The 22,893-nt window shown below is 38.1% G+C and overlaps 1 protein-coding gene across 1 annotated transcript in view; it reads right to left on the reverse strand.

Annotated features, from left to right (window-relative positions):
* Positions 1-22,893, reverse strand: part of RSU1 (Ras suppressor protein 1) — a 102,816-nt gene that overhangs the window by 49,770 nt on the left and 30,153 nt on the right. The window contains exon 8 of the mRNA XM_065666496.1: positions 12,101-12,233. Coding sequence (XP_065522568.1) covers positions 12,101-12,233 — 133 coding nt within the window. The remainder of the gene's footprint in view (positions 1-12,100; positions 12,234-22,893) is intronic.

The raw sequence follows: 22,893 nt of genomic DNA on the forward strand, positions 1-22,893 counted from the left end.
AAACCTCTGACCCTAGCAGTAAATGCAATACACAAGTGTCAAAAACATGTAGTCTTGAATGATCTCTTACATGTCACTTTGTTCACCCTATTAAGATGCTAGTTGTTTCTTTGATTTATTTGATAGTAAATTTTTGATGACTAGTGAGTCTCATAAAAATTGCTCTGGTGCTGACTACATTGATTAATAAGCCCAAAGAATCGAAACTGTCAGAAATTCATGTGCAAGAGTAAATTACTGCCAAACATACATTAGATATTCCATAAAATATAGAATAAAAAAGGTTGATTTGGTAATTTTATCTTGCATCAATTTGCTTGATATAATTTATATTCAGGATCATCACTGTCAGTCCTTGCATACCTTTCCCTTTTTAAAAGTCAACATTAGAGTAAATCTAAATTTGGGACATCCAAGAAATGAAAAGGAGGCAGAATATCAAACAATAATCAAAACTAACATTCGGAGTTTAGCTCGGAAATTATATCCAGTCAAAAGGTGACTAAACTCCATCTTCTCAGAGTTGCAGCTTTTGTAAGTAAAACTCACTTGTATTTTAGGAGTCAAAACCACCAAATATATATCCGTGCCTAAATCCCATTCTTTTAAAAAGGTCCTTAAATCCCACTCTTTTTTTTTTTTTTTTTCTGGGGCCTTTGCATGTATCAGGCTCTTGCAATGCATCTTTAAAGAGTCCTGGAGTCTATGGTCCCACTTTCATCCCTTGGATAACTCCCAAAAACATTTTACATGCAGAAAGTCCCACAAAACTAGACACTGGACCAGGAGAGTAGAGAGTGGTAGAGATCTGGGTATATATGAATAGGGATCAAATTTATCCTTTTCCTGTCAAGAGGAACAATACTTACAGCACTGCGCTTAGGATTTGCTCCATTTACTTCTGCATATATTTACCAGAATGTGACAACATATTTTTGCAAGATATATGATTGTAGGATTGAAAACCTATCTGATTATAAATTTATAAGTGGCCTTTTACAGACAACAGAAAGGATTCAGGGAATCACTGTTCCCCATTCAGTGAAATAAATGCTGCTGTTTGTATCTAGCACTGGAGCCAGCTTCTTAAAGCATTCGGCAAAATTATGAAAAAGGCTAATATTCTTGCATTTATTATTACTGATTTGCTGAAGCTGGAACAATTGAAATGATCAGTATCCCAAATCATTCTGCTTACTGAATACTTCACTTTAGACTGTAATTTCTTTCCCCAGTTTCTCGATCAGGTGTAATAAAGAAGAAACACTACAGGATATTTTTTTCCTGAGTTATACGATACTAATTTTCAGTACATCAGATTTTTAAATTGTTAATGTAGTTGGCCACAGAACAGGAAAAAAGCCGCTGCAAAGCTGCAGTTGAAAGGACTTGCCTAAACAGAACCTAAATCTGACTGTCCCCAGCTTTAACAGAAAGACAATTCTTGTTTGGATAAAATGTTGAAATGCAAGACTAAGAGTTTGGATGGAGGAAAGCATTGAAATGTACGACTGAGAAATCCTGTGTCATACAGTACAGGCTCCTGATTTTCGGTTATATTTTCCAAGAAAAAGTTAATTTTAATAGCAAGAACTTAAAACGAAATCTGATCATAACCATTTTCAAAACTGTCTTAGGGATAAGGGGCTGTAAAAACGCATATAATGCAGATGGCAATAATACCTCCTGAAACACAATCATGACTGTTAAAAAGTTTATCAGAGCTTGCAATACAAATGGCTCCAGCAAATTATACCAGAATCAGTCCCACCTCAGCCTTCCACTGGATGAACAGTTGATAAAGACAATAATAAAATTAGGGACACTTCTCTAACTGATAGCCTTCACAAGGAGAGTAAAGAAATTGCTAGCGATCACAAAAACCCTCAAATAATGCAAGACCGAAATAAGAAACTAGAGTTCAATAAAAGCCTGTATGTAATAAAACAGATATGGCTGTATAGAGTTAGAAATAGCAGACAGCTCTGCTTGATTATAAAAGCGCCACTTTTTAATTTATCCCTGAAATAAACCCAGCAAATGTGTGCCGTAACTCTTGTTGTTTTGTTGTAAAGAATCAAACTGAAGAAAACAAGAAAGCAAATCAACTGAAATTTGAAGAATACAAAGGGTTAACAGGCTTACTGCTGCTTACTGTTACCTACACAAGTTTACCAGAAAATCCATATTGCTACATGTTTTCCACATTAGCTCTCAATTAGTATTGTTGCCTACTCTATTTATTCTTCTCCCTGTTGCAGTCTCGAGGATTTTCTTTAAAATGTTCTATCCTTTTTGTTACCTACTGTAAAGTCCAAATTGTGTTCCCTGCAATATCCTTGCCAAAAAACAACAACAGAAAAAACAAAATTAGGTGAAGCACCCTCAGAGAACATCAGTCAAGTTTCTTATTGGACACACTGCCTTTGGTTAGCAACATTACTCCGAAATGTTGAGTAAACCCCTTGAACCCATTGGAGATGAGGAGCTGGATGCAACCTGCTCATAGTAGCTACAGCAGAGAAGCACACTATTGGATATGAAGCCTTAAAACTGTGGCAGTTCTGGTAGAGTCTAAAATCAGGCAACAGTTCATCATCTTTGTACACTATGCATAACATATTAAAAGCCATCATGGTTCATACAGTAGCCTTCATACCAAGATGTTGCTCTAAAACACATTTTCTCAGGAAGCATCCTGAAGCAATCAGAGGGCAGTAAGAGAAAAATGAATCTGCTGCTTTTCCAGGCAGCTCACCCTAATAAGCATCCTTTTACAAGGCTGTACCTTGCCTTCTTTTTCTTAATCTGCTTGACTTATGCTCTTAAGTAATTTTGAGGTGTCTGTATCTAAACATATTTTTAACATTCCTTTAAAACTACTAGTAAAAGAACTGAATTCAGCTGATGCTGAAAGTAGTAAGATACTCTTCCTGTACTCCACTGACCTAAAGCTTCTTTTAGGCCTTTCAGATATAGCATTGAACTGTGAACTGACAGCGCACTTCAGTTATATTACATCTCTTAAAACATTTTTCAGAGCCAAATGCTTTCTAGAAAGCAGTATTCACTCCTTTTTATTTCTCCTGTAGTCATAACCACAATGTGTGGTATAACCTGCACACCTTATTCACAGGTACATAACTCTTCTTTGAGCTGTTTTTAAAATACAACAAGCACAGGCTCAGTTCAGTACGTGATCCAGGTCAGCCACTATTTTCACTGTGGTCTTTCACCAACTTCCAGGTCAAATATAATTTTTAATCAGAAATACTGCATATTTGTTTCCAAATACTTGAAAATAACATTGAACAGTGCCAGGTCAGATCTCTGTGGGCCTCACCAGAAATGTCCTTGTTAGCAATTACCTCCCAAGACCTATGAGACAGTTGTTAATTCTTGAATGTTTTATGGCAATTATACAGCGGTAATTTTCCAATGAGAACATTGTGCAGCTGTACAAGCTGAATGGTTCACAAAATTCTACGTAGTTAAAGAGTTGCTTGGACCACCCAAATTTATAATGTTTCTTCAGGAAACAGTTCTCAAAATCATATCCATGTCTTAATTATATGAATTATATCCATACTACAGTCACAGTCTTTAAATCTTCACCAGTAGAATCCCATGTCTTCTCTTCACTATTTAACCCAAAATTCATGTCGGAGTAAATTAGGTCATAATCAGCCAGTTTGCTCTATTTCCCTTCCTTGTTGTGGGAAGGATACTAACACTTCTGTCCCTTTCTGGCATTTCTCTACACAACTTAAAGACTGAACTATGCTGAGTCCAGACTCTGTAAGTCAAGTCTCCTAAACCTTGTGAGTACACATTCACAGGCCTGGAGGTTTAAAACCACTTCTCACAACAAAATGTTGGTCAGGCTCCTACTTAGTGAACTGAGAAATAACTCGTCTTCCCTAAAAGATCATCCTGCCTGTGCTGAACACAGAACTTGACTTTCCTCCATCATTAATGATAATCTGACTGTCATAGTTCAGAAAACAGCTCATAGATAGATAGCCTAAAAAGATAGGCCCCACATTGGATCAGCTCTCTTTCCCACTGCACATATTTTACTCAATCTCACCTACCATTTTCCTGCTCAGGGTGACGCTTGCCCACAGCTGTAATCTCACACTTTGCTTGCCTGCACCTGAACCTGTTCTTGATTTTCTTTCTTATCGTTTTCTTTGACACATCCCTATTTGTTTCTCATTTGGGATTTTACCATAATTGCCACAGATTTTTAACTCAGCTACTGGTCTTGCCTTGCCCTATAGTTAGATGCAACTTTGCCTTGTTTCCCTACTCAAATCCTGTATCCTACTGTTACTGCTTTCCTGCCTTGGTTTCATCAAATCCTCAGCTTCTGCACTTTGTTCACTTCATTCCAATTCCACTTCTAACACAGCCCTAGACATCTGCCCCAGTGACTTAAGCCCTGGGTTATCATCCTTGACATGGTAAATGGATTACTGTGTAACATTCTAAACTTTATATGAAAGTTCACATCAGAGGAAACAGTAATATCAGTAGTTGGACCAGTATTTATATGTGCAGTATCTATATCTGTCAGATACATCAGTGATAGCTTTGTTTTTATTACATATCCATCTTAGTAATATATAAACACAAATATACAGAGATACTGTTTTTCTTGTTTATCTTTCAACATGGGTTCCAGTTTGCTCTTTCTTAAGGAAGAGTTACAGATTTGTATGTAAATGTTGTCTAAAGATGTCAGGACTCTGAGTCATCTATTTTCTCTGTTGGAAATAATGTACTAATATATTTATCAATTTTTAAAATACAGCCAATAAATACAACATTTGGTTGGAATACAAATCGGTATTTTCATATAAAATACACAGTACTGTGCCTTTGATAAAACAGAAACAAACATAAGTGACATTTTTATATTTCCCCACCTCAGGTTGGCAAAAGATTTTTATTGGTCAATTAAATTTCTTTACTGGTATGTGACCAAAATGTGTGAACCTGGATTGTTAAAACGTATTTATTTCTTAGCTATGATGGATGATTGCTTCCTGCCATCCTTTGAGCGAAGGTTAATTTGCTGTGAGTTCATTTTCAAAGGAGACGCAACATCTCGGAGAATCTCACCTAAGGTAGATCACTGAGGTCATCTCTTTTTCAGTATCTTTACCCAGTCCTTGAAAGCAAGCTAAAGTACATGAGGTCACAGCTGGCACAGACAGTGCCTCTGCATCAGGGGCCAAATGGTAAAGATGCTGGCCTAAAATGTCACTGAAATATAGAAGTGAGTGCCTGCAATGGGCTGTTGGACACAACACCTTATGTCTTGTAGAGGGCCCAGGACAACCACACTGTGCAAATGAGAAAGTAAAAGTACCACCTGCTGCAGGTTCATCCTATGTGCACATGCACAAGAGCAATCTCCCTATGAACACTGATAATACCTGTTCTAGAAGTGTAAGTATTTGTAGAGCTGAGCCTAAGAGAAAATTAATGCGTGAAGCCTTCTATTCCACGAACTACCAAATAATACTAGTGACAAAAGAAAAGAAAAATTAAAAAGGAAAATAGCACTTATTATGGCCTATTTTTCTAGCAAGGCGGAGCAGACTCACACTATCCAAGTCTTTTAAACCTTCACTGACCTCTGTGCATCATACAAACAGCTGAGGCATCCAACCGCACACCTTTGAATCAGATCTACATCAGACGTTTAAAGCAATTTGCATGTGTTCCTCTCTGTGGTCTGTATTTCCCCCCCGGATCCAGAATACTCACCATCAGAAATTACTTCTGAGATCATACCATACTCAATTCTGTTCTTTTTGGTATTGTTACAAGATGAGATAATGACTGGATAATACAAGGAGTTATTTAATTTTACTTAAGAGACAGCCAAAAAGAAGCATTCTCTCTATGTATCTAAGTGGAGAAAGGACCACTATGAAGATTTTTACAACCCTGAATAATTTTTTCCTAATGAATATATAACAAGTAACTATTGGGTTATTAAAAAATATTAGTCATTTTAACCTACTGCACAGAACTGCCACACATATTTATTTGAACAAGTTATCAAATGCAGGAATAGTCAAAATTATATTTTGCCTTATTTATATTAACCAACAACAGAGCTTTGCCTCTCTTAGCTTAATGTCAATTGCACTGTGCAGTTACCTTAATATATATGGGCAGTCTCATCTGAATTTTTCACTCAAAAATCATAAGAGAAGAATACAAAGATGAATACAAAGATGAGTACAAATGTCTGCCGCCTGCATCACAGACATGCCATCCTCTGCCACAAGCAGTCACATCATATCCTCCTGCTCAAACTGATCAGTACTCTGAAACAAACAAGTTCTTGGCCTTCATTTCTTCTGTCAGAAGGCTATTTCTATAAGAAGGCGATAACTTTGCTCCCTTAATAATTAGAGAACTTCCTTCAAATATACACCCGACTAACTTACTCAATATTTGTTCTTATGTCCTCCTGTTTTTAATGCCTTAAATGAAATCTCCCCATTTCCCTTGCAATGACAAGTGATCTCTGTTGTCAGCCTTTGTTTTGAACAAACCAAATACCTTTTAAATTTCCTCTTTGCTCTTCATTCCTTTTATCATCCTATTATCCTACCTCACTTCGCCTGTTCCTGCCTGAATTCATCTTTCATGAGCATCATGACCAGAACTGTGTAATATTTCCTTTTCTGGACTGGAAAATTTCTTAACCCAGCTCTGGAGACTGTGCTTCTCTTTCTCTTCCCCTCACTCCAGCATATCCCACTGGTGGCTCACAGAATACCTCTAACTAATACACCCAAGGCTTCCTCTTCACTTGCTAATTCTTCCTGTGGGGCATGCTGATTCTCCTCTGCGCTGCTAGCTTTGTGGCATCACCAAATGTCACCTACGTATTCCTGCTCTTTGTGCTAACATAAAAAGAATAAGTTATTGCAGGTCCAAGACAGTGCTGCACAAGTAACACTATTCCAGGACAATCATTTCCCCTATTGGTTCAATCTGCTGATGCCTCCATCTCAGCTGCTGGTAATTCCCACTTCCCCAGCATGCTTCCCAACCACCAACACATGGATTATTTTTTTTTCCCTCTTTGACCTCTTTTTCCACTCTGGGATAGGTGGTTTTACTGATCATCATCTTCACAACCTGGACAGCACCACTCATGCAGTTGAAATTAAACAGATTTAAGAACTGTGGAATAAGAACAGGAGTTATTTAAGAATACTGCTTGTACTCTAGTGCATTACACCAAGTATCTTGCCAGTCTCCTCTAGTTGTTAAAAATAAATGCTGAAATACACTTTTTTAATATAACCCAGAAGAAGAATCTCTTACTTCATGACCTGCGCCTGCTGCCCTGGAAAGAGCTGCTACGCAATCTTGGGGGTCCAGTACAACAATTCATTTTCAAGAAGAAAGGTGGGAAGATGGTCTTTAAATAGAGGACTGAATCAAGAGTGAATTTTTCCAGACTGTCACTGCCGATAAAATGAGGTTTTCAATTACAATGCTTAGCACAGAACAGCCTGCCCAGGGAAACCTATGCTCCAATGCTGCCAAGTGATATATGCTCAGCACAGCATTTCTCAAACCGTCTCCTCTGCTAAGAGTTAATGTGTCAGTCTTTAAAATGGCTTGCTCTTCTACCACCTTTCCTGATGGAAATGTGAAAAGTGCAACTTACTTCCTTTCACAAAACACCTTGTTGAGACTCTTGACTCCAAACTGACTGCCTCAGGGAGAAAAACTGCTTTCTAGAAACCTATAAACCAGTGACTGTTCTATTATAATTCTGCCTCACTGGAATAAAGAGGTCAAACAGGGAGACAACAATCATTAAACAAAGTGTTAAAAGGTGATTGCAGGGTTAACGGCAGCTTAAACAGGCTAGAAATCTGGATGTTATTCTAAGGACTCAGGACCCAGCAAATTATTTTGTTTTATTTGAGATTACACTATCAGTTGATGATGACTGCAAGACTCTGCTGTGATAAAAGCAAAATCACTATGCTTTTTGTTACAAGAACCACCAGGCAAAGGCAAGTTTTACATGCAGATTGATCAAGAACATGTGATTGATGCCTGAAATGTACCCAATGAGCAGCTTTCTGGATTAACTCTACTGTAAATGCCAGTAACCAAACTCACTCAGTAGTACCAACTGCACCTCTCAGCTTTACCTCATCTTAATGAAATCTCTAATTATCTTACACTGATCCTGAGGAGCATCACAGAATTTCCTTTCTTTATAGGAGCTTATTCACTATTTTCTTTCAAACATATGTCTGTTTGCACTTGTCTAAGCACACTGTAAGTACTAAAACATACAATACATCATCTCTTCGTCAGTACCTTAGAAGAGATCTTTTGAGAATATGTTTACAACATAAAGGTCACTTGAAAGTTGACTAAAGGCATGAATAAAAAATAAAACATTTACTCAAGCCCTTTGAGAAGATGATGTTGTCATTACCCTTTACTGTTTGAGTAAGTTCTTCAACTGCTTTTCAACACCATCGTGACAACACACGGGGAGTTTAATGGCAGCTCCTGAATATATATAGAATCAAAGCCAATACTCAGCTTACTAACTTAACTTTCAGAAAGTTAGCACAGCAGTCAGAGATTAAGAATCATTATATACTTGGCAAACTGACCTATTTCCAAATGATGCAGTCACAGGATGATATGTGCAGTGGGCGTATTTTAGCCAACAAAAACTAGCAAAGTGCCAAGAGCTGCTGAATTTCCTGTTAAGAATTAAGAGCCCCTCCACACACATCTTCTGCCACAATATATGGCCCATCTTTTTGTCAGCACAAGTCTTCCTTGAAAAATGAGGGTTGAAAGAAAATCACCTGGCATCATTTCTCATGAAAGGTAAGGAAATTAAAGGAAATGAAAGAAGCTACAAAGTAAGAAGACCTGATCTGAGGCTCCTATTGGCTAACACGCTTCTAAGTAAAGTGCAATTCCAGTTTTATTCTTGGTGCATGAGTAAAAGAGGAGTGTAAAAATGTAGAAGTATGTGAGACAAATGACATTTTATCTTTAGATATAATCATCCCTCATGGATGTCATCCCTACTTGTCAATTAATCACTAGAGCATGAATATCCCAAGACAAAGCTAAAAATGGGGTCTAATTTTTCACTATATATGACTGAAACAGCCAGTACATTTCACAGAGGAAAAAAGAGGTTTGTGATCTGTTTGGTAGTTGCTTCACAAGGGCAACCTCACAGAATCCAAATGGAAATCTCTGACATTGACTGCTGCATACAGTTACAGCTTGTGCCAGCCATCAGTAGAACTACGAAGGTTTAGTAACACGACTGCAAGTGAGCGCATTGCCAAGACTTACTGAGTTACCACTTTCTGGCTAAGATAACAGCAACTGAGTAAATATGATGTTCTAGTCATTGCAAACACAAACTAAAATGTATTAGCATAAACCACTTTGTGAAATGTAACTTGCTAAGCCCCTGAAAATTGGCATGTGTGATTGTATGAGCATACCCTCTCTCTTAACTAGTATAGACAATGCTAGACATGTAAACAAAGTAAAATCAGTAATTACAGCAAATGCAATGGGCGCAAGGAAACAATTACTATCTTTGGAGCTCAAAATCTGTCTACTATTTAGATGCACAGCTCCTGATTTATGACAGTCCGTATCTTCCAGTACCTGAAAGTAAACTGATCTGCTTGTCAGCTGCTACCGTATGCAAGCTGTTCTCTCTTCTCAGTGTTGCAAGTGAAGTTATCTAAACAGCATTCTATCCAATCATCTATTTAACTGTACTGCTTTGTCTCAGAGTAGAAGTTAAGCTCTGTGGGTCTACCAAATGTTGCAAATTAATTTCTAATTTTTTCTTTTGTGTGAATGGATCCAAAAAACTCTCAAGAGATCAATTTTACTTAGTTAGATATCTACAGATGAAATTATTACATTCACATCTCAACCTTGTAATTTGCCCAATGAGAAAAAAGACACACTACCTCGATGTAGGCTCTGAAAGCAAAAGAAAGTTGAAGAAGGTCTATAGCTTTTAGCAGGGAAATGAAAAAAATCAAGATTTCAACACAAAAAAAGAATTTTCATTTCTTTTGTATTCACAGCTTTTGTGCACAATAATGCTACTAGACCTGTTACTTAGATTATGCCATTGCTTATGAGTTTTAACACCCAAAATCAAATGCAAACAGGAAAATGCATATAGCAGGTGGCATCCAAATAATTCTCAGATCACATATTTAAAGAAAACTGGAAATAAAAAAGGAAAATTTGTTTTCAGCAGGAAATCCACACTCTCTGTATAGCATGTGAAACAAGTACAGTCAAGAATCAAAAAGAAGTTGCTTCTGGGATCCTAACAAAATTATACAAATATTTTAAGTTTATTGTTTAAATATAAAATATTTATATCCTGAAAGTTAGAAAAAAGACCCCAACCAAAGCCTTGAAACAAAAACCCCCCAAACATCTAATTATTAACATCTGCTTGCATTTGGTTTTCATCACCGATCTTTGAAAATAATGTCATTTTAACTGAATGAGCTTGTAAGATTGAAGTAGAGGCCACGAATGAGCCATGGAAAGATTCTTTGATTTTGTTTCTTCCCCTATTAATGTCTACAGTCTTATTTTGCTTACATTGCTAACTACAAAGGCTTCAAATATTTACTGTGGACAAAATGAAAATTAGCCAACAAAACACTGTTACACCTCAGCAAAGAACAAGACAGCAAACATAATACAGCTAATTTAAACTGAAGAACAATAGCGGAGCAAGTGATGAATTACAGAATCTTTTATGTCAATTTTGATTGCACAAGGAAAGATGCCAGAGCAGTTTAATATATCCATAGTTATAAAATATTTTTTCCCCCTATTATAGATACATAACAACAGCCCCTACCCAACCAAACTGAGTATGAGCCAAATTCACAAAACTGCACTTCAATCCTTGAAACTTAGCTGTCCTCATGGTGGCTGCCCAGAGTGGTGAGAAGTGCATGAAGGTTCCTAAACTACATTGCTCAGCAAACAAACAAAATTGACGACAAAAAAAAAAACATTACACCATCAAGAGACCTAGACACAGCTACAGAATGAACTGTGGAGAAGGGATGGTCTAAGGAGATAGCTGGTTTCCTACGCCATGTCTGTAGTACAGAGTACTACTGGAAGAAGGGTGTTGCAACCTACTTAAATCTATGAATAAATCTATCTTGAGAACACATATTACAGCATAAATATCAGGACACTTCTGAGACACACAATTTTTGTAACCACTCTCCCATCTGTGATCCTTTTCACTCAAATTCTGTAAATGAAGAACAGTCTACAAAAGCCGTTGCTGGATCATTTAATTTCATGCACTGCTTCTAGGAAGCCAGCATCAAGGTTGTTGCCAGATACATAAAAGCAACTTCCTATCTGAAGTTTTACTGTGGACTGGTAACATGGAAATTTTTACTAAAAAGAAATATTTCTGTTCAGTGGACAATTAAAGACATAATTTCCTAAATAAATGCTTACCACTTGTAGATAGCATTTTGAATTAAAATAAAGAAGTCCCAGCATGAGAGGTATTTTTTCCCAGTTACATTGCTGAAGAAAACACTAGTACCTGTTTTGAATTGCTGGGGTTGTAGACTTCTGTAAACCCACCCACATTAAACTACGTTTGAATTCTGGACATATCCTTCAAAGCACAACAACCTGCATTCAGAAATATTTACAAATATCTATTTTGACTTAAAATTAGTACTTGTCAAAGGCTTGTCATGATTGCTCTTTTACATCTCTTATGTTGCTTAACAGCTCTTGGAAATGAACAACAAATGAAGGACAATATCAAATAGGCTCTGTGCTTTCCAAACATGTCTAAATCATGTTTATTTACCTTCTTGTCAGCAAAATTCCTTAATATAAATATACAGGTTTGCATATTTACCCTGAATACCAAGCTATTGCAAAAATTATGAAAGAAGGGTATAACTGGTAACACTTTGCCAAACACACTACAGGAGAAAACCCAACACGGCCATAAGTGACAGGTAATACTTACTATTTATAAGTTTCTGAACGTATGTATTCAAAAACATGAGATACACCCAGCTGGAACTGGTCAGCAATAGGGGTAACCCAAGGATTGTTCTCTGCTTTGAAGACTTGCTTTTGACCAGTCAAATCCAAATTACCTGAAAGGGATTAAACAAAACAGCATATGAAGAAAGTGTGAAATGTGGAAAATGTAAAAGAAATATCCTACTGTGAATAGAAAACTTTTCATTTGTTTCAGAGAGTACAACCATAATAAAAGCAAATATTTCAGTCTTAGTGTAGAGGAAGAGGACGACATAATAGCTCCCACCATGACGGATGCAATTCTGCCCTATTAATTTCAGTGCTACCACACATTGCTCAAGAGGATTGAACTCAGCCCACTACATAGAGTATTTATCCATTAAATCAGTTTTAAGCAGAGCTTAACAGCGCATAGGTGTTGGGCCCTCCCCACCACTTGCAAGAGTGAAAGGAGAATGACAATGAAATAGGAGTTTGCTCTGCTGAAGCTTAGCTTTCAAAGCATTTGTCGATCACTGTTCCAAGCACCATGTCAACAAGCGATGCCCAATAAGCTTTTTGCCTTCCCAGTAGCCAGCATGTTGTCTACACTGAGATCACACCACTGATCTGTGGTTATAGTTCTCTATATTGTGAAAAACAAACAAAAAGTGTTATTCCTGCAACATGCCGGTTTTAAGTCTTCCTATCAGCTGAATAGGTAAGAGACCTACCAGGGGTTTTCTTGGGGATTTTTTTGTTGTTGTTCATTTTGTAAATGTTTACCACCCACAAACAATACTGTACATGCTCTGCTGAAACTCCTCATGACTATGGATACGACAGGCTTAATTCCAGGACCATCCAGCCATTGACATTTTCTTGTGCTCTTTAAATCAAACTAAGAAATCTGTGCTACGTTTTACATTTATTTTTGTGAATTTTATGATGAAGAGAGGCTTACCCTCCCCCGAGCATTCTAAAGAAACCAAAAAATAAAGAAATCTTTAGCTACGGGAAACAAAAGACAAAATTGCAAGGTTTTGAAGACTGACTGAGTCAAGCTGTCAGAGAAATCTGAAATCAACCTGCTGTGCTAGCTTTTCAAAACTAAAGGCATGTAAGCTCCATGAACAGGCATGCTACAGGAGCTACTGCAAGCAGTGTGCTTGCTGGCCATTTCAGTTGCATGTTCCACATTACAGCTTATTCTTGACACGCTGCTCTCCATAAAAAGGGTTAACACAATTAGTGTACACACAGACCATTATACCATGTGAGAAGATGTCATGCATCTCATATCGGCCTATCAACAAGTTACCATTACCTCAGCACGCTTGTCTGTCAGCTGTCTGGGGCCTGTTCTTTTGAAATAACAACAGGCAGGGAGCACTTCACCCCTCTGTCAGTCAGACAGCAATTGCCCTCGCTGCCTCACGCTTCAGTGCACCTCGTTAGGAGCCTTGCACCCATCTCCTTTATTAAGGGACTTGGCAGCCCTGTTCTAACAAGGATCAGGAAGGAGGATTAAGTACTGTGACAAAGAGGACCTAATAAGCTAGAAACTGGTGTGTCTAAATCTATGCTGGCTCAAGGCATAGGCTCATGCTGCTCGCTATTCAGTCTTCAGGCACAGGCCACCAGGGAAGCAAGCCAGCACTGTGATTAGCCGTAACCCCCTGACCAGTGCTGCTATGAAGACCATGTATCACTCAGGGGCTTGCTTTGCAATTGCAAATTGGATTTTCCATCTTATTACCTGCAAAAACCCTACATATATTGCTTTCCACAACTACTGACGCTGTAAGCACTTACTTGTAATTACAGTTCTGCAAGGATTGCGTCAAGGTAAACTGATCAATCTGTGTACAACTAACAACAACAGTTAAATTTGGGGAGGCAAGTGTGGCCACATCATGGGTCAAATTTAATGCTGTTTACAGGAATAAGTCACAATTCCCAAAATCTCAATAGTCAGGGTCTCAGATGAATCCTCTCATCCTGAGCTCTGTCTGAAATGTACCACCCAGGGAACACTGCTGTGTTTCCACTACCACAGCATGGTGTGCCCACTTCCATTCCACATACCACATGGCCCATTAAAACATCATTGATTGTAATAAATACTATTCTATTACAGCCAAAGAAATCTTACAGCAAAAAGAGGACTGCTCAAGCAAAATGAATTGTAGGTGCCCATGCTAAAGTAATCACTTCATTTCCCTCCATCTTCTGGTTTTCCCCAGAGCACACTGCAGGCAGGTACAGATATTACTTTTTACCTTCAGAGAGAAGAAGCAGGCAGAGGCCCTTAGAATAAAATTTACCTAATTACAGAGGGAATTGGGGCTGGCTGTAGGACATTCAGAAGTCCCAAGTCCCACTAACATCTCAGAAACAGTATGTGCTGGGGTAACCAAACGCATGAGCGCTTCTATCCCAGTGCACCAAGACAAACCCAGCAGCATGGAAGAGATATTCAAACATGCCTGAAGCAATGGCTGGTACTAGGCTCACCGCAGAAATGCTATACATCCGGACACCTTACAGATGTGTCCCTCCCCACCTCCAACTGCCTCCTGGCCTAAGTTGTTTTTTTATGGCAGCACTGCGCTAAGACATGCTGTTATTCCATCCCTGCAGCACTGGAGTCACGGGCCAGGGAAAAGGCCATAGCAGATGCGCCTTCATGCATATTGTCTAACAGCAACATCAGCAGAACACTATCCTCAGGGCTTTAGGAAATTTATATACTGTTCTGCTACACAGATCACATCAAATCCCTTGGATATTTTTAGTAAGCAAAATATAAAATTGCCTCTAGTAAAAATCCAGTACTGAAGATTCAATCACAAAATATATTCGGGTTGGAGATTGCATTGGTCATTGCTGGTTCACTCTTTCCATACACATCAGCCTATTAAAAAAATGTTTATAATCTCTAAAATTTGGCATAACTAGCGGACTAAAATTGTATTTCTTCATAACAGACTTAAGGGTCCTGCCATTTTGCCGAACTGAAAGAGATTACCTCTTATGCATTAACAATCAGAAGCCTCTGGCAAGAGGGGAGGAGAAGGCTGTATTTAAGACTAATCAGCACAGCCCCTTCCCTAGATCACAGAAATATTTTTCAAATCATTTTTGTGTGCTTCTAAAATTATTCTCATAAATAAAAAATAAATAATAAGAACTGCACATCCCACAACCCAGGTCTAACATGCTTAAATAACCTTCTAATTTCTAAGCTTGAAGAGTATGTTTTTTAAGCTTTCTATCTTGAACAGATTTTCAAGGAGGAAGAATGCAAAATGGACATATGCTGCAACCAGTGAACAGACACGGAAAAGAGAACAGTCTGGAGAAGAGCAGAGATAAAGGTGTAACAGCTGATTGCTGTGGACAACTTGCATAGAATGACCAAAAGCCCAAAAGGAGCCAGCTGTGTGGTCCTAGAAATACCTGATCTTGGCATTTTTGTTCCTGTCTCAGCAGTCATTGTCTCTAAAGATGATCCTGTACCATTAAGTTTGACAGATCTGTGTGACTGACTTTCTGTGTTTAACCCATCTTAAAAACAAATTGTTCCTGCTTAAACTCAGAGCTTCAACAGCCATGGGTGGACAGAAGGGACACCTGGTATGACAGTGCACACATCCTGCATGATGTTAAAGGGAAAAGGCAGCTAGAGATTCCCTGCACCTCTGTCAGTAAATCTTCCCTGCATTTGAGCTAAAGCATGATAGTTCATGTTTCTTGTTATTTTCTTTCAGTGCTGTTGAAATAAAAAGTGATCTGTGTGAACATTCATATTTTGCTCAACTGCCTGCAAAGGTCAAAAAAGAGCTCATAAAAGTGAATAAAATGCTGCCTCCCCCAGTCATGCTTGCACAAAGTGTCAGAGCCAGTGATAATGCTACCTATCACTTAGACCATGGGTGTCTCTCCAGACTTCCCAGGCTCCTGTCCATTTGATACACCAGAGGTAAGTACCTCTTACACACAGCTAGCTATAAGCCCTTCATCCTTTTGTGATGTATGATATATGGAGCATGTAATATTTACCCAATGTATGTATACTTAAGGTATAGTAAGGTATGAAGAGTGTACATAGGCATTACTTCAATACAAACAAAAGAAACCAGAACGAACACAAACCTGACTTGCCCTTTCCACTTGAATGCCCTTTGGCAACACTTTAAATACTTTCAAAAATTAGAAGGTGAGATAAAGTAATTAAACAACTCTGACATTTGAGAACTGAACATTGGCATTCAGCATAAGAAACACGATCCTAGCAGTAAAATGCCAGATCAACGATTCTTTGTAATGGTTTAAATTCATCCCTAGTGCAGCTTCATTAAAATCAATGGAAATATTTTTTAGCCTGTATATTGTTGAGTTTCACATCTGTGTCTCATTGGTAGTCTGACTTCCAGCCTATACTCCACTGCACTGACCTGACAGAGAGTCCTCCAGCTGTAATGCATCCCTTTTAGCAATTCTTCTTAAGACTGCAATTTAAGTGTTCTTTCCCCTTACAATACAAAGTTCTTACCCTCTGTCATACATAAGGACAGGAGGAATGAAATTTGTTCTATTTCTTTATTTAGATATAAATACCTATGAATCCTGTTTTATTAAATGCTAAGTAAAGGACCAATCCACTACACTAAATTTAAACTTAGGTTATATGTAAAACTATGTCTGTCCTGGCTTGTTTTAGATTTGCTTTACACTACAGGGATTATCATTTTTATTACTTCTGTGGCATGTGCTTTGTCTCGACAGAGAGACTGGTTTAAGCATGGGGGTAGAAGAAATATCATGATTATTATGTCATAAAAATGATGCCAAAGCAAGTAATTTTAAATTATGTCTTAAAATCAATTATAAAAATGGAAATATATACTGATTTCTCTACCACAAAGTGTTACCAAAATCAAATTATTTTTACACCAATCTTAAGCACCTGTAAGCTGTGTATTAGTAACTTGTATCACCCCTGTAAATAAGATCATCTTGCTTTGAAGTCCTCTATTACTTTTGAAGTATTAGCAACAGAAGAGTAGATTTAAACAGTAATTATAAAGGAGCAGTAAGACAACAGAGTGCAAAGACTGCTTGTACATAAGTGAAGTGTGACTCAATCTTTTTGGAACCAGCAGAAATATTCACAAAAATATTCAGTATGATAAACATATCTACCGCTCCATTGCATATGTCAAAAATATACATTTGCTTACTGATGAGTTTCTATGCACTAAGAGAAAATAACTAGTAAATCTAAACCTAGACTGAAGCATCTCCAAAAGATCGATCCCAGCGACACTTCTGCTCTCTTGCATCTACATTCTTGTACTAGAGGTCTAACAGCATCACGTGGAGTCACCAGCACTTCAGAGAACACCAAAAGACCTTTTGTAGTAGTTTTATGAAACAGGAAAAGGTTCAAGTCTCAGGTAATAAGAAGTCAGTTTCAGTACATACAAATAAACCAAACAGATATTCCAGAGCATCCATCAGACAAGAAGCAGGTTGCAAGTCCTCCCCTAACTGCTTTCCTGACCACGCAGACAGGAACGTCTGCAGCCTCACCTGCAGGGTTAGACAGAAAGCCCCAGGGTAAGGGGAAGGCTGAACAAGCAATCTGAAAGCCGAACACTAACACCTAGGCTCACTATCAGTTTTACAGTTATTTTCAGGGACAGGAGTGCAGATACTGTAATATCACACATAACTCTAACAACTTCTTAGATGTAAATGAGAATTTCCAATAATGAAGTCAGAGATTTAGATCCCAGCTTGAATGTTCCCTTGAACACATCTAACAGTAAATCTCTTGTCAATTCAGTAACTGAAGAGTTTCACAAAGATATTTCAAGTGAAAAAAGTCTGGAAAAACATCAGGAGATAGGGGCTCTGCCAATGGTGTCTTGTTCAAACGGTCCAGCAATGTTAAAATGCATTCTTTATTTCCGTGCTGAACTGAGCTTAGTTCTCAAGCATTGCTGTTTCTTCCGCCCATCAATAAGGGAGAAAGATGACCTGTGCTTTCTTCTCATGGAGTTTTGTGAGGATCAGCAGCTAAGTCCCCTCTCACTTCCCTTCCACAGGTTAAATAAAGACTCTGGTGCAATCCCAGAATAGCTACTCTCTTTGCTTTAACTCTTAGCAAAAGGACTACAGCTGCTGAAAATAAAGTAAAAGCAGACCAACTAAATCTTGAATGCTTTACCCTTAACATAAAGGTGAAGTGATACAGAGTGAACTGGTATTACCTCAGCTACCACTACTACAATTCTATGGGAAAAGGATTTTACTCTCCAGCACTGTTCCACCTCAACCTTTCGTAAAAGTGACTTTAAAACTAAGTGAACTTAGTCCTGGGGAATTTATATGGAATTCCAGCTACATAGCAAAGGTCAGCCAGAATCATTATACCAAAGTGCAAGGGGGAGTCTGGCACGAGGAGACTTCCACTCAGAAACGTCAAGACAAAAGATGAAGCCTGGGAAAGACAACAGAAGGGATGAAAGGCTGAACAACTCCCTCAAACCACATTTCAGATTTTAAGTATAGGCAGCATATAGACCTAACCTGGCTGGGCAAGCTCACATTTCCATATTCAGGTGACTCTCTGGGAACAAGGGACGAGCCCCAGCAACTTCTATCATCACTCCACACAACAAACCTGATCTTAGCAGGACAACTAGTAGAAAGAGTAAATAATATTAACATTCACGAATGAAAGCCTCAAAACAGGAACTTATATTCAGTGCAGCACACAACGCAAACAACGTTCTGCGAATGGCCCGTACTTCCACATGACAAATTGTACCATTTCAACAGCCAAACTCCACCACACAGCCTTCAGGTACCAAGGCAACCAGCCTGGCTGATGCCGTCACATGGGTAGCTAACAGGAATGGCAGAAGAAACAGCATTTTGACAAAAATCCAAGAAATTACTTCAAAATGTTTTCTGTATTTTTCTAAAAATATTTCAAATTAAAACTCAAATTAATTTCTCCCACATTCCTAATGTAAGAGACCATTTACTAGAAGACCTAACAAGTACCGGTAAGTTTCACTGATTTCATTCTCTGAAAGGTGACACGTTGTGCTGTAAATACCATTTCCCTCACTGTACTGTGTAACAAATGTCTGTTGCTGACGGGGAACATGAGGGGCAAAACTGACAGTCACTGCTAAGTACACCCAGTGAAGAAACCAAAGAAACACACCATGCAACAGACAGGTTTTAGAACAAAGGGAATTAATGCGATGTCAAGATAGTTTAACATTAAAGATATTTTAATAGCACAGGAAATATTACAGGCTTAGAAGATTGGCATCCCAATTTATTTTGAAATATATGGCACATTTTTTCCAACCTCAGAAACTCCCCTGGGATTCTCAATTACATGGGAATTCAACACAGCATTATGTCTTTGAAGAGTCCAAAATCTAGTTAATTTAAAAATGAGAGTTCAAAAAGGATGCACTGTACTGCTTTTGCCCCACACCTTTGCAGCTTCCATTCAAACACAGGCTGCCAAGTATTCAGAAAACCAAAACCACTTTTGAGTCCTATGAAACATGTAAAATGAACCAAATTTGACAACAAATATAACATTTGCTCAGATTGGCTCCAATTATGGTTCTCTTACCTACCACAGCTCCAACAGAACAGATGAAATATTTGCTGACAGAGACATCATTATTATGCGGATGGTACTTATAATCAGGGTAAGTACAGTCAACATTAGGAGAGCCTACACACACAGAGTAGTCATCTGAGAAGCAACAGGAGGACTTGCATATTTTAAAAACTAATGTTAAGATAAAATCTGAATCTTGGGAAGAATCTTTGGCAAGAAATGCAGCAGTGTAAGGAAATGAATTCCTGTGGTGTATATCTAAATGATGGGCTACGGAAAACATCTTTCTGTGTATAATGAAACAGCAGAGTTGTCAGCTCTTCCCATACCACCTTAACTCCCATCAAGTACTTGGGAATCAGCCTGGTCTCCAACTACATAAAAAGTGTTGGGTTTTGGTTGTGTTATTTTTGTGTTTGTTTTTTAACTTAGAATAAGCCTGAAATGAAAACCACAGTTAGAATACTCACAAATGTTCAGAGACACTTTTCTTCTATAAATAAACTGCTTGTGACCTACCTTGTTACACAGATTTTTCTATTATTCCTTAAGTAATAACTGCTACCATCAGTAGTCCTAGAAAACAAGTTACTTTGCTTAGCCACTGGGAAGTTTTACAAAACTCTTTACTTTCTTACACCACCTTTGCCTTAGTTCCAAATGTAGAAACAGGCATTTTTTTCTTTTAAATTGCAAGGTATCAATTAGTTGTTCCAGCTCAGAGCTGGTGTCTAAAGAGCCCCAGGATGCTCAGGCTTCCAACAAGCACAGCAGACCTGTATTTACAGGTGAGCAGCGTGGTGGTGTGACACAGGTAGAGTGGAGTGACAGCTTACTGAAATAAGCAAAGTTTGGCGCTTACATCAAGTATATTTAGAAAAGAAATATCTTTTGTGAAATAAGTGATTCCGATGTTTGCTCATGCCTGTTATAATTACCTAAGTAAACCCTGATTTCGATTAATATTAATTTGAACAAACAACTGCAGCAACTACTTTGAGTACTATAATATTCGTTCACAAATTCAAGAGTAATTTCAAAAGCCTAAACTTTAAAATGCCTTCTTGTGAAGGAAATAAGGAGCCCTTGGCATGATTTCTTGAACCTCAGATTTAAAGCCAGTCTTTTGTCCTCAGAAGATAATTTAGCTGTTCAAAACTAAAAAATGATGAAAGAATTAAGCCGTTCTGCCATACAGATTTAATTTATGAAATGTTTCACCGTCCTTGAGGAGGAACATGGCTACTTACACCATCAAGGTTTTTTTTCCCCTTTTTTAAAAAGCTTGAATTTTCCACTTTTCAAGTAAGTACCTAACTTCACAGTTTTGACAGTTTCTCCTTTTACCTGAGAAAACAATTTGATAAACTAGAACAGGATTGAACAGTAAGCTTAAAAGCTACTGGTGCCAACATTCAGTTTTGGAGAAAAGAGGATGGTAATTAAAAATACATCCTTAGAAATTACTGTTCTTCCCATAAGCATAAATATGAGTGAACTCCCTGTATGTGTACACACACATGTGTGTTGGCAGCAGGATAAAGAACACAGTCAACATTAGAATCTGGGTTCTTAAAATCATGCCATTTGTTTTCACAGCAAATCCACTAGTTATATTTTCTGGGTGGCTATTTACATTTAGCTAAAACTTAGTGAATATTCTGAACATTCGTGACTGTGATAAGAAAATCTCTTATGTGGCACATATGGGTACATCCAGATGACCATACAATGAACTTAAAACACTACAACTGATCTTTCTAATTGCATCTGCCACTTTATGTGGTTTGTGTTTCTACTCAGCTTTCTTTCCAAGCACCGTTCCAATTGTTAAACGGTCAGAATACACAAAGTGACAGATTTAGTGCTTCCCTGGCAATTTATATAACTGACTGCAACTCTGTTGTTGCAGTGAATCATGATTTATTTGTCTCGCAATGCAGCACATAACCTTTTAAATGCTAGGAAAAAAAATGCCAGCGCCTCTTTAAAGTTTATATATGACTGCCCACCACCATTCCTCATGAACGGGGTTTTGAGAGACAAATGATAAAAACAAGCTGCAAATTCCACCCACCTACTCCTGGTCATTTCCTGTGCTCATCACTCACACGTACTGTATTTACAGACAAGCACCCTCACCCAGAACACCAGTGTACTCTCCTACTCCCTGCATTTCCTTCTAAGCAGTATTTCTCTTAAACTAGCAACAGGTATTCTCTGATAAACAAAGAGGAGGAGAATACTGGTTTCCCCCAGCCCTCTTACTGGTATTTGCCACAAACAAATCTCATTGGTTGAAATTAAGAGCAGTTTTAGTGTTGTATTTATTGGCATCTCTCTCCACTCCAAAACTAGGATCCCAGTGCCTGTCTGTGGCCTCTTCTCATACCTGATTCTTCATATTTTCTTCTGCACTTATTTCCATTACCATTAAAAACCAGCTTCATGTACTCTCCCCCACCGCCTTCCCCTCATTCGAATACACTGTTTTATTCTGGTGTTTTATATTGTGCCCATGTCCATGGTAAATGAACATCTAATGACTCATTGCTGTCCACCAGTGCCAATCAAAAGCCTTCAGTGCCTTTAATTATGAAAGTGATAATGAGAGAGGAAAGACTGTTTACTTTAACTGGAACTGCAGTATCTCCAATTAATGCAAATAAGACCTGGTCATTGAAAAGCTATTTATCCAGCATGCACAGCAAAAAGTATTTGGCTAGCTCTCCTTACATTATAAATCAATTTTAAAAATTTAGGAGGGAGAACTTAGACAACAGATAAAATTGGTTTTCCCTCAGATGGCAACTATTAGCAGCCCATGTATTAGGGTGCAACATTCACGTACAGCCTTTACACTGGCAGACTTAAAACTGTCTGCAAAGGCATGCTTCTCTAAATTGACTTAGTTTGCAGAAGGGAAAACGAGGCTGCAGAGATGAAGTATTTTTTTCTAATCATTCAGGAGCTTCATGCCTGCCTGTGGCCTGCTCCTACCCGATCTCAAACAAGCCTTGCGCTCTGTTCACTAAAATCCATTCCCTAAGTGTTTGCCTAGATGTTTAATAAACAAGCAAGAGCATTGCTTGGCACAGTAAATATGCTTGCAAATTGCATGAGTTACAAAT

Source organism: Lathamus discolor, chromosome 2 (assembly GCF_037157495.1).
Source record: "Lathamus discolor isolate bLatDis1 chromosome 2, bLatDis1.hap1, whole genome shotgun sequence".
NCBI lineage: Eukaryota > Metazoa > Chordata > Aves > Psittaciformes > Psittacidae > Lathamus > Lathamus discolor.